The 21130-nt window shown below is 34.8% G+C and overlaps 1 protein-coding gene across 49 annotated transcripts in view; it reads left to right on the top strand.

The window, feature by feature from the left end:
* Positions 1-21130, top strand: part of LOC148224426 (uncharacterized) — a 227952-nt gene that overhangs the window by 29333 nt on the left and 177489 nt on the right. For 17 of the 49 annotated variants that reach the window (XR_015802571.1, XR_015802574.1, XR_015802572.1 and 14 more), the window contains one exon: positions 10390-10567. The exons of 31 other annotated variants lie outside the window; for them this stretch is intronic. Coding sequence is in view for 3 of the 18 variants with exons in the window: in XM_088162015.1 (XP_088018141.1) it covers positions 10390-10567 (178 nt within the window). In the remaining 15 variants the exon portion in view is untranslated. Of the gene's footprint in view, positions 1-6816; positions 6978-10389; positions 10568-21130 lie in introns of those variants that run through there. One more of the 49 variants, XM_088162004.1, reaches the window with a different exon arrangement.

Here is a 21130-nt window from a genome sequence, read left to right as displayed (position 1 = left end):
TTTATTATTAATATAACAGAGGTATAATTGCTAAATTTCTCACAGTAACTTTGAAATATGTATGCACCAATCAGAAACCACAGAGGGAACAGGGTTAAAAAAATCACTCAGAAAGACTCTCCTCATTACATTATAATGTCTTTAAAGTATGTCACATGTTAGATCTAAATGGCTTGACAGGTAGCCATTTTAAAGACTTTTATGAATATAATCAATGTAATTCTCAATAGTTATATTTCTAATAACCAATTTGCTGACTTCATGTTCTTGTCAGGATAATTTATATATATATACACCATATGTTCTGTGAAATTTTTCTTTGCCCAGGTGAGCATTTAATCTTCCTTTCTCCCTAAAGGAATTACCCACATCCCTGAAATCAGAGGATCTTCCACTTATTTTTCCCGTCTGTCAGACCTTCCAGCCGTAACACCTCAAGTCATAATGATCATCTTTTCAGCAGAGGGCAGCATATGGCATTCTCAGAGTCCATCAATTCCACTGTTTAATTGGCTGTAGAAATCATTGTTGAGCTAAAGCTGATTCTGAAGCACTTCCAACTCTTCTTGACTCTTAGGCAAGATTCAGATTTTGGTATCCTTTGTGATTGTATGGAATATTTCTCTGGGGAATGATCTATAGTAATGAATTGGTTGAAGAAAATGAAAGTTGTTTTTCCTTTTTCTTTGTTGTCATAAGGAAGAAATATTCATCTGGTTAAAATTTTCTTAGTAATGATAGTGAAAATTACATTGTTCCAATAAATTGAATAGATGCTAAATATTTGCATATCAGATAATTTTCATCATTGGTAATCTTAAACCCTTGTCTTCATAATAATGGTAAATCTGTTATGGGGACAAAGGCTTGGCAAACCATTTGATATTGAGAAACAGACTGCTTAACACTCTGAGCTACTGCTTCTGTCACACAATAATTTCAAAAAAGAAACATTTTAATTTTTTAACAAAACGTTTTTCCCGTCCATCCTGTGTAGAAAGAAGAATGAGTTTACATCATGTTTTGTTATTCACATTTTTATTTTTTAATTATATCACATTTTATTATTTTTCTTTCTTTTTTTTTAAACTAACAGCAAATGCTTTCTGGTTTACATGTTCAAAATGACAGTTCATACTTTTTGCATGCTGCAAAGGCCTCTTGATAGACTAAGAAGTTTAATACCGTTTTTATACAATATCACACACTCTCTGTTTTCTGTGAGATGCAAAATCATAGAGTATTTTGTATTATAAAGGATCTTTGAAGGTCATCTTGTCCAACCCATCTGCAATGAGCAGGTACATCTTCAACTGGATTAGGTTGCTTGTAGCCAAGACCAACATGGCCTTCAGTGTTTCTGTGGATGGGGCATATACACAAAACTGTGGAATGGCTGATTCTTGTAATCTTGATGGTTGAACAAAATAAATTAATTGCTCCACATTTTTAGTTTGGTGGCTCTGGGAGAATGTATTGTTGCATGACCCACGCTAAATTTCTGTTTTGCTGTTGCTTTAAGTATCTGTTGTTTTTCACAGAAGGGCAAAAAATTCATAGGTGGACTATCTTATGGTAAAATTTCATGTGGGCAAGAGTCTTGGCAGTGACAATGAACACTCAAAACTCAAATGCAGAAATTTTTTGTTGCTCTGTGTACCATAATACCACAAGCTTTAACATGAAAGAGGTATTTCTAAATCACCTTAAGGGGGGCGGGGGGGAACCCTAGTAATTTCCAGCTCTTAACTAGTTAATAGGTGATGCTGAGTTGATTGAGTCTTACTCTAAATGGGACTGAAAACCTGTTGACTTTGCAGAAAGGGGAGCATATTCTACACATAAGTTGACATTTAAGCATGGTTGACATTAAAGACAATACCTTAAAAGAGGCTTGGATTAGCTCACACTGTTTGGAGGGCCAGATAGGGGTTTGTTGGTCTAGCAGCAAAAGGGGTTTATTCAAAGTGCTTAAGTTGTTAATCTTTGGCTGGGTATTAAGATGACTAGGTGTAAGGGTCAGTCCAAAGTTTCCCTCGTTTTTGCCTCTCGACCGTCACAAGGAGACCTCGAGGACCCCCACCCAGGCTGACTCCAAACAATGGTTTGCTGGCCTGGCCAAGATGGATGCTTGTCAGGTGGCTGTGTGCTGGTGTATTGTGTTCACTGGGCTGTGCTGTCGTGGCACCGACCAGACATTGTGTTGTACCAACTGGAGGTTGTGTTGTACCAACTGGGGACTTCTTGACTGCACCTGTCTCCTGCAGCACCACACAATGGTCCATAAAGATTCCCACCTCTTGGCCAGAGGCCACTCGCTTTGGAGAAGGACTATAAAAGAGTGACCCTCTGGAAAAGACCCTTTGAGTACTCCCCATGGATGAAGACTCGTCTATCGGCTGGCCCATGAGGACGTCCATCTCGTCTGTTGGTAGCTATTTTCCAATCCCCTTATTTTTCTTTTTCTCTCTCTATGCTTTGTTTCTTATATCTCTCCCCTCTATCGTAACTGAGTTGTTGGCATTTAATGAAAATGCATTGCTGTTGTTGAATAAACTGATTTTGTCCCCTGCATTTTGCCTGTTTGCACTTTTGAGATCAAACGAACCATCACGACCCCTGCTCTGTATTAATAGCAGATCGTGACACTTGGCTCCATGAAAATAGATTTTGTATGATGGTCACCTGTCTTGGGAAGTTTCATTCTAACCCTTTGGTAACTTTTGAAGCATTTGACTCAGTCATTTAAGTGTTTTCCTGCTGTTAATGTAATGTATTGGTACAGCTCCATTATGCCTTCTGTTTATTCTGTTTTATTTTTCATATTTATTTTAAAACCTTCAAATGAATTTTCTATATATTAAACGTGTAACATTAATTTGTTTGGCTGCACCTTTTTCAGTTTTGTTTCTTCTTCTCATTTCTTGAAGTAGCATTGTCATTGAGGACCTGTTCTTTCTCCTCTTTGATATACTCAGATATCTGTATCCTTTCCATAGGAATTTTTCCAACCTTATTACTGACTAGCAAAGAAGCACGCAGAAGTGAGTGTGACAGCCCATGTAATTTAGAACACTTAATTTATCTATTATATCATCCATTGAGTGATAGCATAATTTGGGCAATTTTAAGTGTAGCATAACCACCCAATGAGTGGTTAAACCTCTACAGTGTAGCATGTCTAATATATGGTTTGGCAGCTGAAATTTACTCTCTAAAAAGTCCTAAAAGATCCCTTGAAGAACTTCAGTTTGGAATGCTTCCTGAGTACAAACACTTCTTATGGTGTTTGTGGTAAAGAAATCTTGGACTCTTCAACCTATTGTTTCAAGATGTTTGAAATGGTTATGACTCTACGTACACTGGGAAAATGTTCTTCTAAACAAAGAGTTTTGAGCCATTCCTCATTTTTCCTGACCCTGAGGTTAATATGTATTCTGAAAGTCCTTTAGAACAAGCTGAGGAGGTTATTGAACTTATACAGGGAAAAATATTTTTCTTTTTCTGAGTTTTCTCTCTATTTTTTCAGAGCAGAGGACGAGCTCTCAATATTGGGTATAAGCTTTCCATTTTCTATACTGGTCATATCACCATCATACTTAAATAGTTTTCTGCTGTAATTTAAGACTTGCTTAAGGCTATTTCGCACTATTTTAACTGTTGAAAATTATTTAAGCGGGGGCCTTGCATCACTTTTGTTTCTGGGAGTGCCCACTCTTGGCAATTAAATAGAACCTTGAAGTAGGATAGCTATACAAACCTTATAGGATTTTGAATTCCAGCTTGCATAGCTATGTCACATTTGCTTTAATCCAGAACAGCCACTTCAACCTCTCAGCCCTGCTGCTCAAGGGAAACATACAAAATACCTTCAAAAGATAATTCTGGAACTAAAATTCATAACTCTGCTGGGCACTAAAAACCATGGACTCAACAGAGACATTGGTTTTATGGCACATTATATTTTTTGCCACCCTAGGATAACCTTTCCATGCTGCACAGATAATAAATTATTTGTGTCTCTTTTCCTCTCCATCTCTCTGTCCCATAGGAGCAAATAAATGTATAGTCTTTCCCTTTGTAATATTTCTCTGTCTCATATTTATGAGCTATAGCTCTTTTAGTTAATTCAATTGGTTTGATTAAATTATAACCAAAGCACTTGTTCTTAACTTTTATTTTGTTTGAAAGATTGGAATTTCTACTTTAGGCTGGAGGAATGTTTTGAATACCTGAAATCTTGTCATTTTTCCCTCAAATATTAAATTTAGTCTACTAGAAGATAGCAACACTTATAAACTGTATGTATTTGTACTGTTAGAACACATAGCTAGAGTAGTACCATTTAATGCACATTAATGTGATGATTACATATAACTAATTTCTCCCATTTGTTTCCAGGAGTTTTATTGTATTTCAGTCTTTTAATAAACAATTTCACCTGTCCAAACTCCTGGTTAGCTATGTTTTTGTATTTTTTATATTTTCTATTTATTATTCTTGTGTTATTGTGAATGTGGTTTATAAAACATTTTGAGACTGATCTGGCTGAGGAGTGATCACCAATGTCCCTGTTTCTGAGATTAAACACAGTCTACAGAATTTGCTAATTTCTTGGTGCTCAGTGATATCCTCTGAAAAGGTGGTAAACTTCAAGCTGTATCATCAATAATTGAACACTATTCAGTTTCTAATACAATCAATAGTGCTTTATAAGGCTGGAAAATACTGAAATGCTGACAGTTTTTAAGATAATCCTTTAAATAGTGGTTGCCAGTACCAATAAATTTTAAAACAAAAATAGTTCAGAAAAAAATGCAATAAAATGATGTGCACATTATTACATACTCTTCACATCAGAGATTCCTCAGTAAAAAAAAAAACAAAATAAATAACATATGCTGTCTCTGCAGGTCTCAGATATCACAGGAGATTCTTCTGAATACACCCTCATGGTTTAGTGCTTATTCTTAGAAGGCAGAAACAATGCCATAAATTCGAATCTTGTGCCTGTCTTTGGTTTTATAAAAGTTCAGTAAAACAAATGAAAGAAAACAAAGAAGGTACAGTATTTGGACTCATGGCATTATGACATACCATCTGAGTAGACAACACAAATAGCCTGCAGCATAGATCAACTTTATCTGTGGTCTTGTCATGTTGCATAAACTGGAGCAAAACTGGGCTTGGTCAGCATAAGATACAAAGCCTGTAAGAAAACTGTTCATCATTCAGAAAGTGGTGCATGTGGTTCAGCTTTTTTTTCCAGTGTTTTTTCAAGATCTATAGAATGTCTTAGTACAATTAAAGGGGATAACTTTTTTTTTTCTCAGTGGAGGATAATAGGAGAAGAAATCCAAATCATTTAATTAACACCTTCCCCTTACTGTTTTTCTCTTTTTTTTCTTTTCTTCTTTTTAGATTTATTTGTTTTTTCAAGATGTTTGCAAATGAATCTGGTGGTATTCACTGGTTTTTACTATTAAATCTGATTGAACTTTATTTAGCTTCAATCAGCTTAAGAAATTCACGTTTATGTCTGGTTATTTTTCTTTATGTGACTAAACCCCAGTACTGTCTTTTTTTTGATGTGTATGGGCCTACCTAGCAAAATTACAGTTCAGAGACATAAATGTGTGTTTTGCAGTAACATCAGGAAGCTACTAATTTGTTGTAGGGTTTACTATGTCATATTTAAAATTTAAACTGAAATCCCTGTTGTAACAAACCCAGAACACTCTCAAGGGTAGTAATTTTTGAACATGATGTTCATCTTCTACTGACCCTGTAGATAAGATTCAGTGTTACTTCAGAATGCTTTTTGCTGTGACAAGAACTTTGCGATAGAAACACTACTGCCATAGCATTGGTCCTAGCTGGTCTACTGAGTAAAAACCTGTTACAAATCCAGTATCAGTGCTCTGTCTACTCTTTTGTTTAATACAGAAACTGTGTATCATTTTTATTATGTGATAGTATCTCATAGTCCTAACCTAGACTCAAAATAACAGTAGAGTTGGATTTTTGAATTATTTTTAATTTTTATAATTAGATTCTGTTAATGGCACACAAAATGTGTGTTTAAATTATATTTTCTGTTTAATTTATATTTTTTATTTGCTCTTAAATATATTATGCTATTAAAAATAAACCTATTCTTTTCTTGCATATATGCAGTTAGAAAATTATGAGGTTTTAATAAATTTGTGAAATTTCAGTTGCACAATACTACAGTGTTTGTCACACCAAAAGAAAAATCTTAAATCCATCCTTGCCCTCCCTCCAGTAGAATTTAATAAAATTATGAATCTTCTTTCTTGATAGGTTAGTGAAATTAAATTGTTTTCCAGTGTGTATAAATAAAGTTTAATCTTTGCTGGTGAAACCAAAGCATTTTCTCAAAAATCCATTGTTGGATTTTTGAAACAGAGGATTAAGGCAGGTTGAAGTACTGACCTGTACAGGATCTCTCACCCTGTACAGCATAAAAAATGGATGTCACTATTTACTAGCCCTCAAGAGCCCACTTTAGAATATGTAATATTTACTGTGAAACTTGAATAAAGGCAGATGCTGAAGAAAACGTGTTGTATACAATCAACCATAAGTGAGTTTATTATTATAAATCCTGAATGAATCCTGGCTTCCAGGGTTTTTACTGTCCTTCTTCCCAGCCTTTAAAAATACTACTTACCCTCTATTTACAGTTTAGACAAGTAGTCTCAATTTGGCATTTTTAAAATATTGGATTCAACAAAATTTTATTAATGTGATGTGTTCAATGTATGATTAATTCATGCTTGGAGTTCTCTTAACAGGGTGATTTGAATGGAAATGCCGTCCTTTGGCAGTTTGCTAATTTCCGCATGGAGTCGGGTTGGCATTCATTACATCCAAAGACGACAATGTTGCTCTTTGAAGAAACAAACTCACGCTCTTGGAAGAACAAAGCTTTAACTATCCCTGTGGCCCAGCAGGTGAAATTAAGACTCCTGGTTCGATTGTGTTTTCCAGTTTCAGTGGAATGGTGAGATTAGGAGCTAAGGATTTGGCTCCAGGCTGTAGAGAACAGCTAGTCTGAAGGTTATGGAGTCTCCTGGTTGGTTCTTTACAGCATGGTTGAGTTTTACTTCTCATTTGTTCTTCTCCTTTCATCCTTCCCCAAGTCTCTTTATCTCAATAATCTTGATTGCACCTTTCTTGCATTTGTTCAGTTCTGCCCTTCTCAAGACATCTAATGTTGGACTTTTCCAGATTCACTACCATTCCTGACACTTCTTTTTTCATTCTATTTAACCAATTCTGCTTCAAGTCACTTAAACCAACTGACTTTTTATCAGCTGAAGTACTACTCAGTCCACCTATGCAAATAATTTTTTATTACATTCTCCCACTCAGTTCATGGTGCAGTAGTTCTTATGTACTCTCTTTTACTTTCAAGCAATAGTCCCACTGCTCTGGTGCTTAGTTCTCAGTCCTAGCCATCCTAGTATATCAATCCAAGGCCTCAAACATAAATCAGGAGTTTTACTTATGCCTTTTTTGGTCTTTTTTTCATTCTACTGACACACAGATCCTTCCTTCTCTCTCCAGTTTACCTTCTGTTAGTACTGCCTTTGAAGAGCATAGGCAAGACAATCTTTTTGTCCTCCTCCAATATGGATTGGAATATAGCAAAAAATTGCACTTTTGGGGAAATATAGAAAAAGTCTTGGAATAGTAATTACTTTGTGCAGGTGGAATCGTTCATGATTTCAGTTTTCAACTGCGACATATCTCTCCTGCCCTTATTGTGATTATAGTTTTCAAAACCTTATTGTCTTGTGGGCAAGTCTGGGTAAATTTTCATATCAGGCTGACATTAGTTCTGGGATTAGTTCTGTTAGTTAGTGCGTGATGCTAAGAATGCCAAGGTTGTTGGTTCAATCCCTGTATGGGCCATTCATTTAAGAATTGGACTTGATGATCTTTGAAGGTCCTGTCCTACTCAGAATATGCAGTGATTCTGTGATTATGGTTGAGAAGCAAAAATTTTCTCAAAGGAAGTAGACAGTATTCTTTTACAGGTAAAATAATGTCTTCACTCCACCCACTTTCTTTTTGGGAGCAAATAATTGGTGTAGGTGAAACTACACTTGTTATGGTTTGCTTCAGTGGCTTTTGAAGTCATCAGATTAGTACTTGTACATGTGAAATATGTTTTGAGTTGCTGAGTTTGTCTTTGAAGTTGAATGGGTTTACCAACTCTACTTTCTACGATGGATATATACTTTTTTAGAAAACAAGAATCTACTGAATTAGTAATTTCATGGAAATTTTCACCTTGAAAAAATGAGTAAGTTCTGCAGATCTCTAATTTAGAACTAGCAAAATAGTTTGATTTGAAAAAACAGCAAAGAGAATGTTGAGGAATATAGTAGCAGAGAAGAAAAATATCTCCAAAGCACTTTTACCAATACCTTGGTGGTGTCAGTCCCTTCCTGAAAAATATGGGATTCTACCATTACATTTCTCTTCAGGGGAATTAACCTGTGTTTTCCTTTTTCTAAAATAATGCTTTGGTGATCTAGGTTGTTCTAGGTAGACTGATTTTGATCTTTTGTTCTGGAAATGTTTTATACTGCATGAATTATGCAGGGTGGATATACATCATCAATTTGTTGGCTTTTTTTCTTAATTCTGCAGCCCCAATTCCTCTATATCCTCCTCAGCTTCTGACTTCCTCTAAATAAAGGCCGACTACATTGGCTGTAATCTGATTCCTTAGCTAGACAGCAAAAATAAATTGCAATTCCCACCATCTCAATCCTTAGTTCCCAAAAACACCATGTGGAAAATTGCTAGTGCCCATACTGCATGATTAAGATTTTAGGAGGGACTTAAGAAATTTAGATTGCTTATGTCTGCCTATATAAATGCCTTGTAAGGCTTTGTCTGTGCTTTAGATAGCAATCAGCATCCAGAAACGCTCCAATGTGATTAGCAGGGATTCCATATGATAGGCTTTACCAGACCTCTTCAGAAGTATCTAGCTGGTAGGATCTCATTCAAGATCTGGTTTTTAGATCTAACTATGCAGATATTTTAAGTATATTTTTTCAGTATGGCAGTGTTTTTTAAAGATCATAGGTTTATATTATTGTGGACTGCAAGGTATGAGATTAACTGTTTTTATCCATTGCACCTTAATTTGTACCAAATGTGTGTAGTGGAATTCAGTCACTGGCTGCTTTGTCCTAATTCTTGGACTTTCAAGAAGGATTCAACTGAAAGACGTGGCTGAGGAAAGACAGAAGTATATACATTCAAATTTAATATATATCTAACTGCTCTTTCAAAAGACTCTTTGAATTACACGTGCTGCAAACACTACAAGAATATAAATGAACATGGCCACCCATAACATGCAAAACTACATTGTCCCATACATGTCAAAATTAATTTTTAAATTCTGATGTTGTACAGCTCTTAACAGGCACCTAAACAAAGGGGAATGTAGGTGGAAAAGTAAATTGGGTCTCTACCACTGTTTATGCTTAATATCAAGTCTACTTAAAAGATATCCTTCTTGTCGTTTCATCACAGATGCAACACCAGCATATTACTCAGGATGTTTTTGTTATTTACTACTTCCATATTTTTAAAGCCAGGATCTAGTGCCTAAGAGTTAGCATTCACAGAATAAACTTTCAGCCAGATATTAATATCTCCTAATTAAGATACCTGTAGTATTTCTCATATGCATAATCTTGACTTTGTCATCTTTTCTGTAATTCATTTTTCTAGGCAATTTATGATCATATCATAAGACTCCATTTTAAATTGATGTTTCATAGAATATATTACAAAAGGACTTAGACCAGATATTCAGATATTTAGATTAGTCATTGTTATTAAAATTGCTATATATTCAAGTGATCATCTTCCATTTTGATATCAAACACTGAAAGTTTTCAGAGAATGCCATTTGACCTTCAGGTCTAGTGAACAGCTTGAGATTGACAAACCACTGGATAATACTAGTCAAACTTGTATAATAAAACAGGAGTGGAAAAATAGTCATGTAAGTAAAGCTACAAAGTAGTTTATATTTTAATATTTGAATTTCTAAGAATAAAATCATATGGCACAATATTATTCTGCTTTTAGATATTGTCAAATAGCATAAACTTCTTAGATTCCCAAAATAATGTTTTGTTTTGCTTTTATCTTTTTAGTTTAATATTGAAACTAAATTTTAAAAAATCTAGGACTTTATATTTTTATCTAAAGAAGAGGAAAATAAAATACAGCCACCTCTGGGTAAATCCTCACTGTGAGCAACAGCAACAACAACAAAAGAAGATGCTTACACTTTTATCCCTTGTGGATTTCTTTTTAATATTTCAGAGCAATGAACATATGGCTGTTACTATCAGCACTGGTGTATTTGTGGCGATGCCTATCAACATCCACCAGAGAGCAGGGCAGCTCCAAAACCCACATCTTTTATGCTGTGGAAATTGATGGAGACAGCAACACAGCCAGCTTCTTGGCCAAACAACATGGAATGCAGTTCATTTCAAAGGTCAGCGCATATTTAAACTTGCTTCATTACTCCCACCTTTATGCTTGAGATTTTCATTTTTTTAAAATCAGTTTACCTAGAGGTTCCTTTAGAGACAGAAAAATGAAACTGCTGAATCCTATTTTCATTTGGGGATATCAAGCTTTTTATCAAATTATAGAGGTGGCGTTTCAGAATATTTCATATCTGATCAGAAGGAAAATCCAAAAATAATTTTCTCTTTATTCAGGAGTCTTTCAGCCACTGGGACTGTTTTATTTATTACTTAATATTGTGCTCCAGTCAATCATTTTGAATTCAGACAGGAAAATGGAATTTTTATTTTTAAAAGGAAAAAATCCAGAGGAAAAATGCTATTGGAATAAAGGAGATTTTATTATTTTTAAAAGTAAAAATATGTCTTCTCTTCTTCTGCTAACTGTTTCACTTTCTTTTAATCATAGTGCATTAATATGAAGACATATATTAAACAAAGGACCTTACATAAAATCACATATTTGTTAATTACAGGCATGTTTTTCCAGAGCATTTCTACAGCATTTATCACTGAGTTTGAGAAATTATGGCCTTGTAACACAATAAAGGAAAAATGTTTTTCTTCCTTTGGAATAGCATCCCAATGCACATATTTTCTGTATATGTACTGTGTAGGTGTGTATAAACATGAAGTATTTATATTACATCTAGCTTTATTTTAACTTTCTGTTGAAAGAAGGTTATTCCTGAGTTGTGTGTTAGTACCCTGGGACACAGCCCAAATAGAAGAAACACATAAATATCTTTCATTTACAGTTACTGGTCTGCAGAGCTGGACATGTATACCAGTGACACAGTGTTAAATTTTCCTGTTGCTTCTAGTTTAGAAGCATATTGCATCAGTTGAAGTAGATCACAAATAAATTATTGAAACTTTTAATATGTTAATCTGTTGCAGCTTCCATTCATTGACCTGAAAGTTCCTTGCCAATTTTAATGAATTGAGCCTTGAAGTGTTCCTTTTGCTTTTATCTCTGCTTCTCAGACGTGAAAAGCAGAGGTAGAGCAAGTAAAACAATTTGTTCAAGATCCACACAGGAAGTCTGAGGCCCAGTGAGAAATGGAAAAAAAACATTTCCAAATTTTCGGTTTTGTGTTGTAGCTGTAAGAAATTATCCTAAGAGAGTAAATGTAATGAGATTATGAAGAAGAGGCAGTACATTACATGTACTTCAACAGCCGCTATGGTCTACCCTAGGCATTGAAATCACTGAAGGACCCCCAGGAGAACTGCACCCAGTTTTCTGTTAGAATGACAATGACACAACCTTTCCAGTGTGTTCACCTTAGTATATAAATATTAAAATTGCTGCAGGATGTTGTATTGAGGATGTTGTATTGAGGTATTAGACAGTATTTCTTTAAAGAGTGTCTTTAATGATAGGGTTGCAAAAAAGGATTTCTTCAGGGTTTGAGTAGCATGGAGGCACTTTGTACACGGGGAACAGTTCCTGTATAATCAGGGCACTATTTATAGCTAGGTTCATGGGGAGATATTTGGTAGTATAACAGAGGAAGTCACACTGTATTCTTTGTTCTGTAATATTTATCTAGGAAAACACCTTTTTTACTATGGTGATTATGAACAAGGAAAAGCAAAAGATGGAGAGAGAAATACAGGACATATAGGATGGGTTTTCCTCCTGTGAATTTCCATTTTAGAACCTGTCCTATAAGCAGATACCTTTCTAAGCATTCTTATTTCAAATGCAGAGGAAAAAAAAGCTTCTGTGGTATTTAAAGCTTATGGTCTTTAAGCCATGAGGAGCACTGGTAAAGTATTAAAGATTCAAATATGATTAAGCTTAATATTTTTCAAACTTTTTGTTGGCTTTTAATAAGCTTACAGCATGTGCTATGTGATAAGACAAGATGATACTAAAATATTATTTGGAAAAATAAACCTGTAAAACGTGATAAAATTTGTTGTGACTAAAATTCCTAGGTAGTCAAGAGTATTAGTATTGCAGTTAGGAATTAGGCTCCTATTTTAGGTTCCCATACGACAAAACATTTGAAACACATACTTGAGTTCAACCCTTTTTCAGAAAAAAAAAAAAAATCCTAATCATGTGCCTAAGTTAAATGGGATCTAGACATATCCTTAAGTGCTTTACTGGATAAGGCTGGACAACTGAATAGGGTTCTTGGTGAAAAAATCAGTTTTGTGTGAGAAAAGTGACTTCAAAGACTGAAAATGCTATCTTTTAAATATGCTCCTGTCACCACAGGAAACTCCTGTAAAAATGGTAATTATGTGTAACTATGACATCCTTGCTTCAGCATGTTAGCTGCAATTTAGAGTTGCAGTTTAAAGGCCTGACTTCCCTTTGGCATCAGAGTTCACTTTTCCTATGATACAGTGGATAAAGGCAGTGAGTTAAGTGTGTTGCGTTGGGATTTTTTTCTCTCATTAAATGGTGTTACTTATTAATATGCGGATGCTATGCAACAAAGTAGGAAAATTGCAAGCGTGAAAAAGGCTACCAATTAGATATCACACTGGAATACATTCATGAATGATATTTAGTGTATGAAAACCAAAATGGTAAACTTTTGACATTGGTTGCAATACTATTTCATTTCACATTCTGTACCAGCTCTAACTCACCAATGAAAACAGTGTAGTGAAGATGTTTTTTAAAACTTACCGTTATGATTTCTCTTAAACATAAAACCAATGACTTAAAGTTTCTTTAAATCAAAACACTCATTAGAAACTGTGAAGACACCCTGGCATCTAGGCAAGTCTCACCAGTTCTAACCTAATCAAAACGTTTTGCAATGAAATGCTTTCTTCGGTTGAAAATTTTGCATTTCTAGGTGATAGCAATGCAGTTAATAAAGATTAGAGAAGACAGCAGATATTAAATATAATTATATATCAGAGGTATACATTAGAATCTAATGTATGTTAGGGTTCTTTCACACTTGAAATTTGAGTCAGCCCAATTTCTTTGTTTTTATCACTGTTGTAATGTAGACTGCACACAAGTCTTCTCTACTGCAAAAAGGACTGTTTATGGTATGGCTAGGTGGCAGAAATAGGGGATATAGTACCAGCTACTTCAGTTTCATTTCTATATCCTTCCCTGCTATTCAAGACAGCAGTTGTGGAGAAGAAATACTTTATAGCATTTCTCTAGACTCAGAGGGACGGAGGTGGCAAAAGAGTGAAACTTGAAAAGGTAGTGCTTGTACACCAACTGTGGCTCATCAACAGCAAAATTTTTTTTGGCTTTATAGAGTCTTATTGTTTCCTCAATTAAGACAACAGAAAACCTCACATTGACTTTCAAGGTATACACTAGAAGAAGAAATGTTTCTATGCAAATGTATCTGAATAGCAAATATCACCAGTACGTAAACTGTGAGAGACTCATATGAAAACAAAGTGGAAAAATTCTAAATTTTATCTCCATCTTTTAGCCCTCCAAAGTGGTATTTTTGGCATCCTATTGTCTATTTTGTTCCTGTGCAGATACAAAAACATGAAGAAACACTGGGGAAGCTATACCTAAAATCAGTTTATGCTCTGTTTATTTGAAGGAGCAGGTATCTTACACAAATAGTTTCAATTGAAGTAGCTGGCACTATATCCCCTATAATGGTGAATTTGCATCTCAGTGAAACTAGGAAAGCTGAAGAGTGGTGGAAATTAAGTTTACTTCTATTACTTATGCATGAATTGCTTAAAGCCCTCTATTTAATTGCTGAATCAGTCTTGAAAACTTTGGTAAATACATATACACATATGTATATACATAAGTGTAATGCATAGATGAGTGTGTGTTTGGACACACATCCTCTGCATATACTTATCTGAGCGTATAAACACAGGTGTGTTACAAATTTAATTTTCAACAAAGTTTCCTAGGTATATTGGGTATTTATTTTTCAACAGCAAAACTCTGGAAAGTATGATATAAAAGGTACATAATGTTTGAGGATTATATCTAAGAATTTATTCTTGAAACACAGGGAACACCTGCAGTGAAGTTCAATATCTTGATATTCCTAAACTTGTATACAACCTTCAAGCAAGTCTTGGATTTTAAAAAAATGAAGATTTGAAATTAATTATTCTGATCATGAGTCAAAAATTGATTGTATGTCTGTATATATTTATATTCAGAAGGTAAAGTCAAGCTGGGCAGCAAACAGAGGTTTGCTTCTTTTAATAAAAATGGGTTTAATACAGATACTTTCTAGGAATGAAAGCAAGAATGCTGAATGACATTTTTACTATGAGCAAGGTCAGTTTCATATTTCTCTCTCTATTTTTCCTTTCTTATCTTCTTTCTTTTTTTTTTTTAATTGCCCTTTCTCTTTGATTCTTCTTTTCTTTTAAATTTCCTTCTCCAGTCCAGAGAAGTTTTTAGTGGTTTCATGATCATTTCTTTTTCCCAAAGTCTGTATTTTCCTTATTTAGCTTCCCTGGATATTTTGCAAGCTGTAAGCAGAGCAGATATAACATAATGTTTATCAGTGTATTTATTACTTTTATTTTATGATGTATCCCTTCACTATTATTTTGCCTTTAAAATTCAAAGTACACAAAATATAAGGAAACTATGGAAATGCTTCTTGCTGAGCTGGATATGGGTTTAATAGATCCCATTCAAGAATAACTGTTAATTTACATGACCTAACTCTAAGGGCAATTTTTTTTGATCAGTTATTTCACTTTGAAGTCTTACAGCACACATTTAGAGGATTTTATTGTCTCAAAGTAAGTTATGGGACGGGCATTTGACATTTCCCCCCCTATTCTACTGCTTTTATTTATATAAAAATAATATATTACATTTAAATTACTAGTTTAAAATTTGTTTTCTCCATATGTGGTTGATATACCAAGTATTTTAAATGGAGGGAAAAAATATTTGTAATGGGTTTTGATTATCAGTATAGTTAATTCCTCTGCCTTGGACTGATGTGCAAGGAAATCGAGGAATTTTTTTAGAAGGAAGAGAGTTCTGGAATTGTGACAGATACTTCTATTACTTCTTATGCCATCCTGTGAAGCTACTGAAGTGTCCAGAAAATCTTCTACTTTCGGCAAAGTGAGGAACAATCCCTCACTTTGAGACTTCACACTGAAGTCTAAAATAGTCGTGACTGGGGAAAAGCACAACTTGGGTGATGCTGTTTGTTAACATAACTGATGAATATGTCATGATTTGAAAAGACCATCAAGATTTTTAAGACATATTACCGAATGAGCTTTCATTGTTTTTCACTCGTTTACATACATGATCATAGAATCATAGAATATCTGAAGTTGGAAGGGACACACAAGGATCATCAAAGTCCAGCTTTTGGCCCTGTACAGGACAGTCCCTAGAGTCACATCATGTGCTTGAGAGCATTGTCCAAACACTTGATGCTGTGATCACTTCCCTGGGGAGCCTTGCAGTGCCTAAGTGCCCTCTGGGTGAAAAAGCTTTTCCTATTATCCAATGTTATAATGCTAAATGCTATAGCTGTTTTCTTTAGCATGGCAATTACTAATTAATCCAATTTTTGTTAAAAAAAATATATGAAACTTTCCTCAAACATTCTGCTTCTGGAGTCATGTTTCCTTTCAAAGAAAGTCACATTAGTCTATCTATAACAGAAAATTAATACTCTCTTCAGCCAGTTATTGCATCATTATTATTTGGTACAAGTGTAAAGTAGCAGCATCTGTTCTTATAATCTCAGCTGAAAAATTTCTAGAATATTTTGACCATTGTGAGTTGCAGATTCGGAAGGACCATACATCTTTCCCATGGTTTGTCTGTGCTGTGCATCACTATTCAGTTGAGTATGTGGTAACAGTTAATGTATTCACCCTTCTACCAGGTGAATGCTCCTATGCTTGAGAAGGGCTTACAAAAAGGAAGAGAATTATGAGCACTCATTAGTTATTACCAATTTATGCTAATATACAAGGAAAGTAATCATTTAATCGTTCTGATTGAAATGATGGGCATGATACACAGGAGATGTAAATTGGGATAGCCCTATTTAAATCAATGAAACTATACTGATATGTGCCAGCTGAGAATCAGGTCCCTCATCTTTATTTGAATAATTTAATGGTAGGCTGACCAGACCATTAGAGAATGAAGTTAATAGAACAATCCTATATTGAAACTGGAATGTAATATTAGATTAATTTTTAAAATATTTTTTCCTCTCTATTGTCCTGTTTAGTAGACAGGTTTAGATCAGGTTTAAGCTTTGAAGTTGGTAGCATAATAATTTCCACAATGTGGAAATATTTAGAAAATATATTTTCACGTTATTCCAAAATAACCCATTTTTGGATGACTTTTGAACAAAAGTAAAAATACTCTTTTCACCTCTGTTTTCTGTCCTTAATCTTACCTGGTCTGGTGTTAAAACAGTAACTACAGTGCAAAAGAAAAATGAATGAAAAAGCTACAATTACTGTGATTCAGTCAGGTCTTGCTAATGAAGGAGCATTCCCCATTATATATATTAATTTCAAATTCTGGATACCTGTCATTGTAAGGAAATAGTATAAACGTGATTGCCAATGTTTTACATTTTTGAATGAAAATATCTTAAATAAAATTATGAAATTGCCAACTCTCTCTGGAACTACAACAAATGTTTCTTCTCAGTTCATGTACCTCTGGGACTATAGCACTGGAAAATGTTTGCAAAACTCTATAAATTTTCCAGATGCTTAGTACTGGGTTTCTGTCTTACATTTAATGCCTCCCTATTTCTTTCCATGAAAGGAGAAAAAAAAAAAAGCCAAGATAAACTTGAATTTGGTTTAATTTAAAACTTATTAGTAAGCTAATATATGAATGTCTATTTTTTTTGATTCTTGCCAGAGGTGTTTAGCAAACTGATGTCAATACATTGTGTGTGTATATATTACATGGGTTCTGTATATGTATGGACTACATGGTGGGCCAAGTTATTAATTCTATCATTTTGCTCTGGAAGGTTCATAGTCTCTTAAGAACAGTTTGATTTTAAGAATTTTGATGTCACGCATTTGGAGTTAGTTTTCTGCATCTTTTAAGTTGTTTCTAGAGACAAAATTGCACTACTGAGATCCAGCTTAGTTTTGAGGCTGCATTGATAGGCTGCTTTACTTTGTAAGTTGATGTAATGACAAATTGAAGCTGTGGAACAGATTTTAAGACAAGTGACACTAGAAGGAGAAGAAAGGATTGCTTTATTTGAATGGTCATTGCAATGATTTTTTGTACTTAACTAAATTGTTTAACCATTACAATACTTTTTATTTGTGTAGCACATTTCATTCAATATGGTAATGGAAATTTACAGTGTTTTATTCAAAATTAAATATCCCAGAAAAACAGAAATTAATCTTTTAATGTATAAATGTCTTTGGAAATTATAACATAAAATAAAACATACCAGAAAAAAGAGAAAATACCAAATCTTAGGCAGAAATTTTGCAATTTGTTTTGTTTTGTTTTGGTTTGGTTTGGTTTGGTTTTTTTCTACAAAATTTGCAGGCTTAGTGCATGATTGAGGTTGGAAGGAATCTCTGGAGGACATCTGGTCCAACTCCTCAGCTCAAGCAGGGCTGCATAAACTCAGTTACCCGGGAAGACATTGCTGGGAATGGAGATTCCACAACCAGTCTGGTGGCCTGTGTCAGTGCTTGGTCACTCTCACAGTGAAAGGAGTGTTTTTTGGTGTTCAGAATGTGTTTCATTCATTTCATCACTGAGAAGAGCCTGATCCCCTCTTTTCCATTTCCTCACTTCACATGTTCCCCCTGAGACTTCTATCTTGCAGGCTAAACAGTCCAAGCTCTTTCAGCCTTTCCTTGTAGGAGAAATACCCAGTCCCATCATCATCTTAGTGGCCTTTCCCTGCACCCTGACCAGTAGCTCCACATCTCTCTTGTACTGAGGAGCCCAGAATTGCAGTACTCCAGGTGTGGCCTCACCAGTCTCCTTATCCAGAGTTCTTACTCCTTCCTAATTCTCTTGTTCTGTCCAGCAAACCAAAGTTTCTTGGGTTTTTCCAGCTCTGGTTATCACAGCCTTTCTATATATTGATAAGATCAAAAATTTCAAGGCCACATTATTGCTTTAATAGCAAATGATGGAGAATAAAGTCCAGAAGTCCTGTTTACTGCTGTTTATGGGGAGACAATGCTAGTGAAAATACAAATCAAAACAAATTTAAAGAGGAAGTTTGGACAGTGGTGAGGAGAGATTGCAGTGGTATTGAGAGGGTAATAGCTTAGAAAAGTTAATGATTTTTTTGAAATGTTGATTGAAATAATAGTATAAATGTGATGTAACATTTTGTTTAATATTAAACTGCATTAAGCTAAGTGGAATTTACAATGACAAGATAGGTATATTTCTTAGTCCTTTGACTTGTGTACTCAGAAAGTTTTCTATATGTGGATTGCTCTTCCTTCCAATCAAAAAGGTTTCCTAATGTAGTGTGACCTGTCAGAGTCTGTATAGACAAAAAGGAAGCAAAAGGCAAATGAAGATTTTGCAGGTAGAAGTGCAATAATAGGTAAGGATGAAAATATTTCAGCATCATCAGACATGAAAGTTTTCTAGATAAAAAATCCAGTAAAAAATGTCATCTTCTACACCTTAAATCTTCAGCATCAGCATAATCACCATCATCCTCAATAAGGTTTTTTCAAGAATTTTCTTTGCTATACTAGATAACAGCTGGGATTATCCAGCATTTCAGTGCCAGAGAAGAGGTGATTATGACATGAACACAAAATATGAGTCTACTTATAGGTATAACTACTTTTTCCCATGGACTGTGGTAACAACTGCTTTCCAGTAGATGACACAGTGCCAGTGTGAATCAAGAATTTGTCCCCAGGAATGTCTGTAGGTATGTAGGAAGAAAAAGAAACCAAAGAACCAAGAAACCTAAAAGGCTTTCCTTGGCATTGGTTTTCATATGCTGAAATCTTCCTGGAGAGTCTCAACTGGTTTCAGCATCACCTGAGAAAGCTGTTTTGCAGTCAGGATCAAAACTATGTTTGTCTTTTTTTGGCATATATTAGCATCTTCAAAGATCTGTGTAATTCCTCTCTGTGTTTCTAATTAATGTGCGTGTCTGAGTGTGCACACTGCAGCATGCACATGCACACAAGCAAACAAGTACCTGTGTACAGTTTTTCTTGCACTTCTTTTGGGGACTAGCACAGCTTTGTGTGCCCTCTCTACATGTGATTAAATATTAATTAGGCTTCTAATATAAGAAAGTGAGTTCACAGGCCCGAGTGCCACATAAATAATGCATGAGGTACCCGAAGGCTCAGCCCGAGAAGCTGATTGGCCACCTTGGATTTGTATAATTATGAAGTTTCATTATTAACAGTGGAAGCAGTGGAGAGATTTGCCTAGCTTGAGGGACTTTGAAAGCATAAGCTGTCTCATTAGGGAAAAAGGGAGTAAGGCATAATATGCAACCTTGTTAGTAAAAAAAAAGGAATAAAAATTAAGCATAGCTGTTAAACAGGAGTATTTTCTATGTATATATAAACATTTCTAAGTTTATAAAAAGACTAAAATTCAAATAGGTGAGGTTTATACTACAGCTGTTTAACAGTTTTGTTTGTAAGAGGTCTTGGTTAAAAGCTTTTGTTCTCAGTATAAAACAATCTTTAATATTTTACAGAAAAATCCACAGGTAGCTTAATGGGTTCTGCAAAGTGAGAGGTACGGAGGTGAAAGAGAATGAACACAGTCCAGGGTTCTTGCTAGAATGTGTGTTGTGCATGCAATTAAATCTCAAGGTCAAACAATTTACAGACAATTACTTTTCTAACATCTCCAGAAATGCCTGCTTACACGTCTTTAATTTTAAATGATACTGATATTCCAATTCTCCCCAAAGGTTAATGCTGACTAAATCCAGCTGTGACCTGACACGATGCGACAGCACAGTGCCTAATTATCCTCTGGATAGTCATTTACTTTAAACCATTAAAGAAATAGGCTGAGAGGAAGATTTAGGACCCAGAAAAAATGTTAGCCTGACTTCTTTCTTCTTGAGGATGGGATGGGCTGAAAAATAAAAATAAAATCTTGCTAAATGTTAGCCATTTGCTTTGATGGCAGAAAATTGTTCATCCCACTCTGTTTTTTTTACAGGTTAAATTGCTAACTAGTTCATTTTATCCATTGCCTACGGCTGGCGCTAAATGTCAGTGACAAATTTTGTACTTGTCTTGAAGAATGAATTAAGTTATGCACAAAAGCTATAGTGCTTTTTTTAAGATGAGTGAATTGCAGAGAGGAAAAAAAAGTTGCTCATTTGAAAAAGGATTATTTCGATTAAAGGCCTTTTCTATTGTAGTGGAAGACAGGTAGTGGTTTAAGATAATTCTGACAGTTACCTCCCACAGAGGCTGCAGTCCTTTACTAGAAATTTCTTTAAGAGCACTTGCATCAGATTATGCACTGTGATTGTTATTGTAAGACCATTTGTGACAGTAAACGGGGAGGGGAACAATTACAGAAAATGGCAACTATT

Source organism: Sturnus vulgaris, chromosome 3 (genome assembly GCF_052056855.1).
Source record: "Sturnus vulgaris isolate bStuVul1 chromosome 3, bStuVul1.hap1, whole genome shotgun sequence".
Lineage (NCBI taxonomy): Eukaryota > Metazoa > Chordata > Aves > Passeriformes > Sturnidae > Sturnus > Sturnus vulgaris.
Note: the sequence above shows the minus strand (reverse complement) of the source record. Positions and strands in the feature narration are given on the sequence as shown.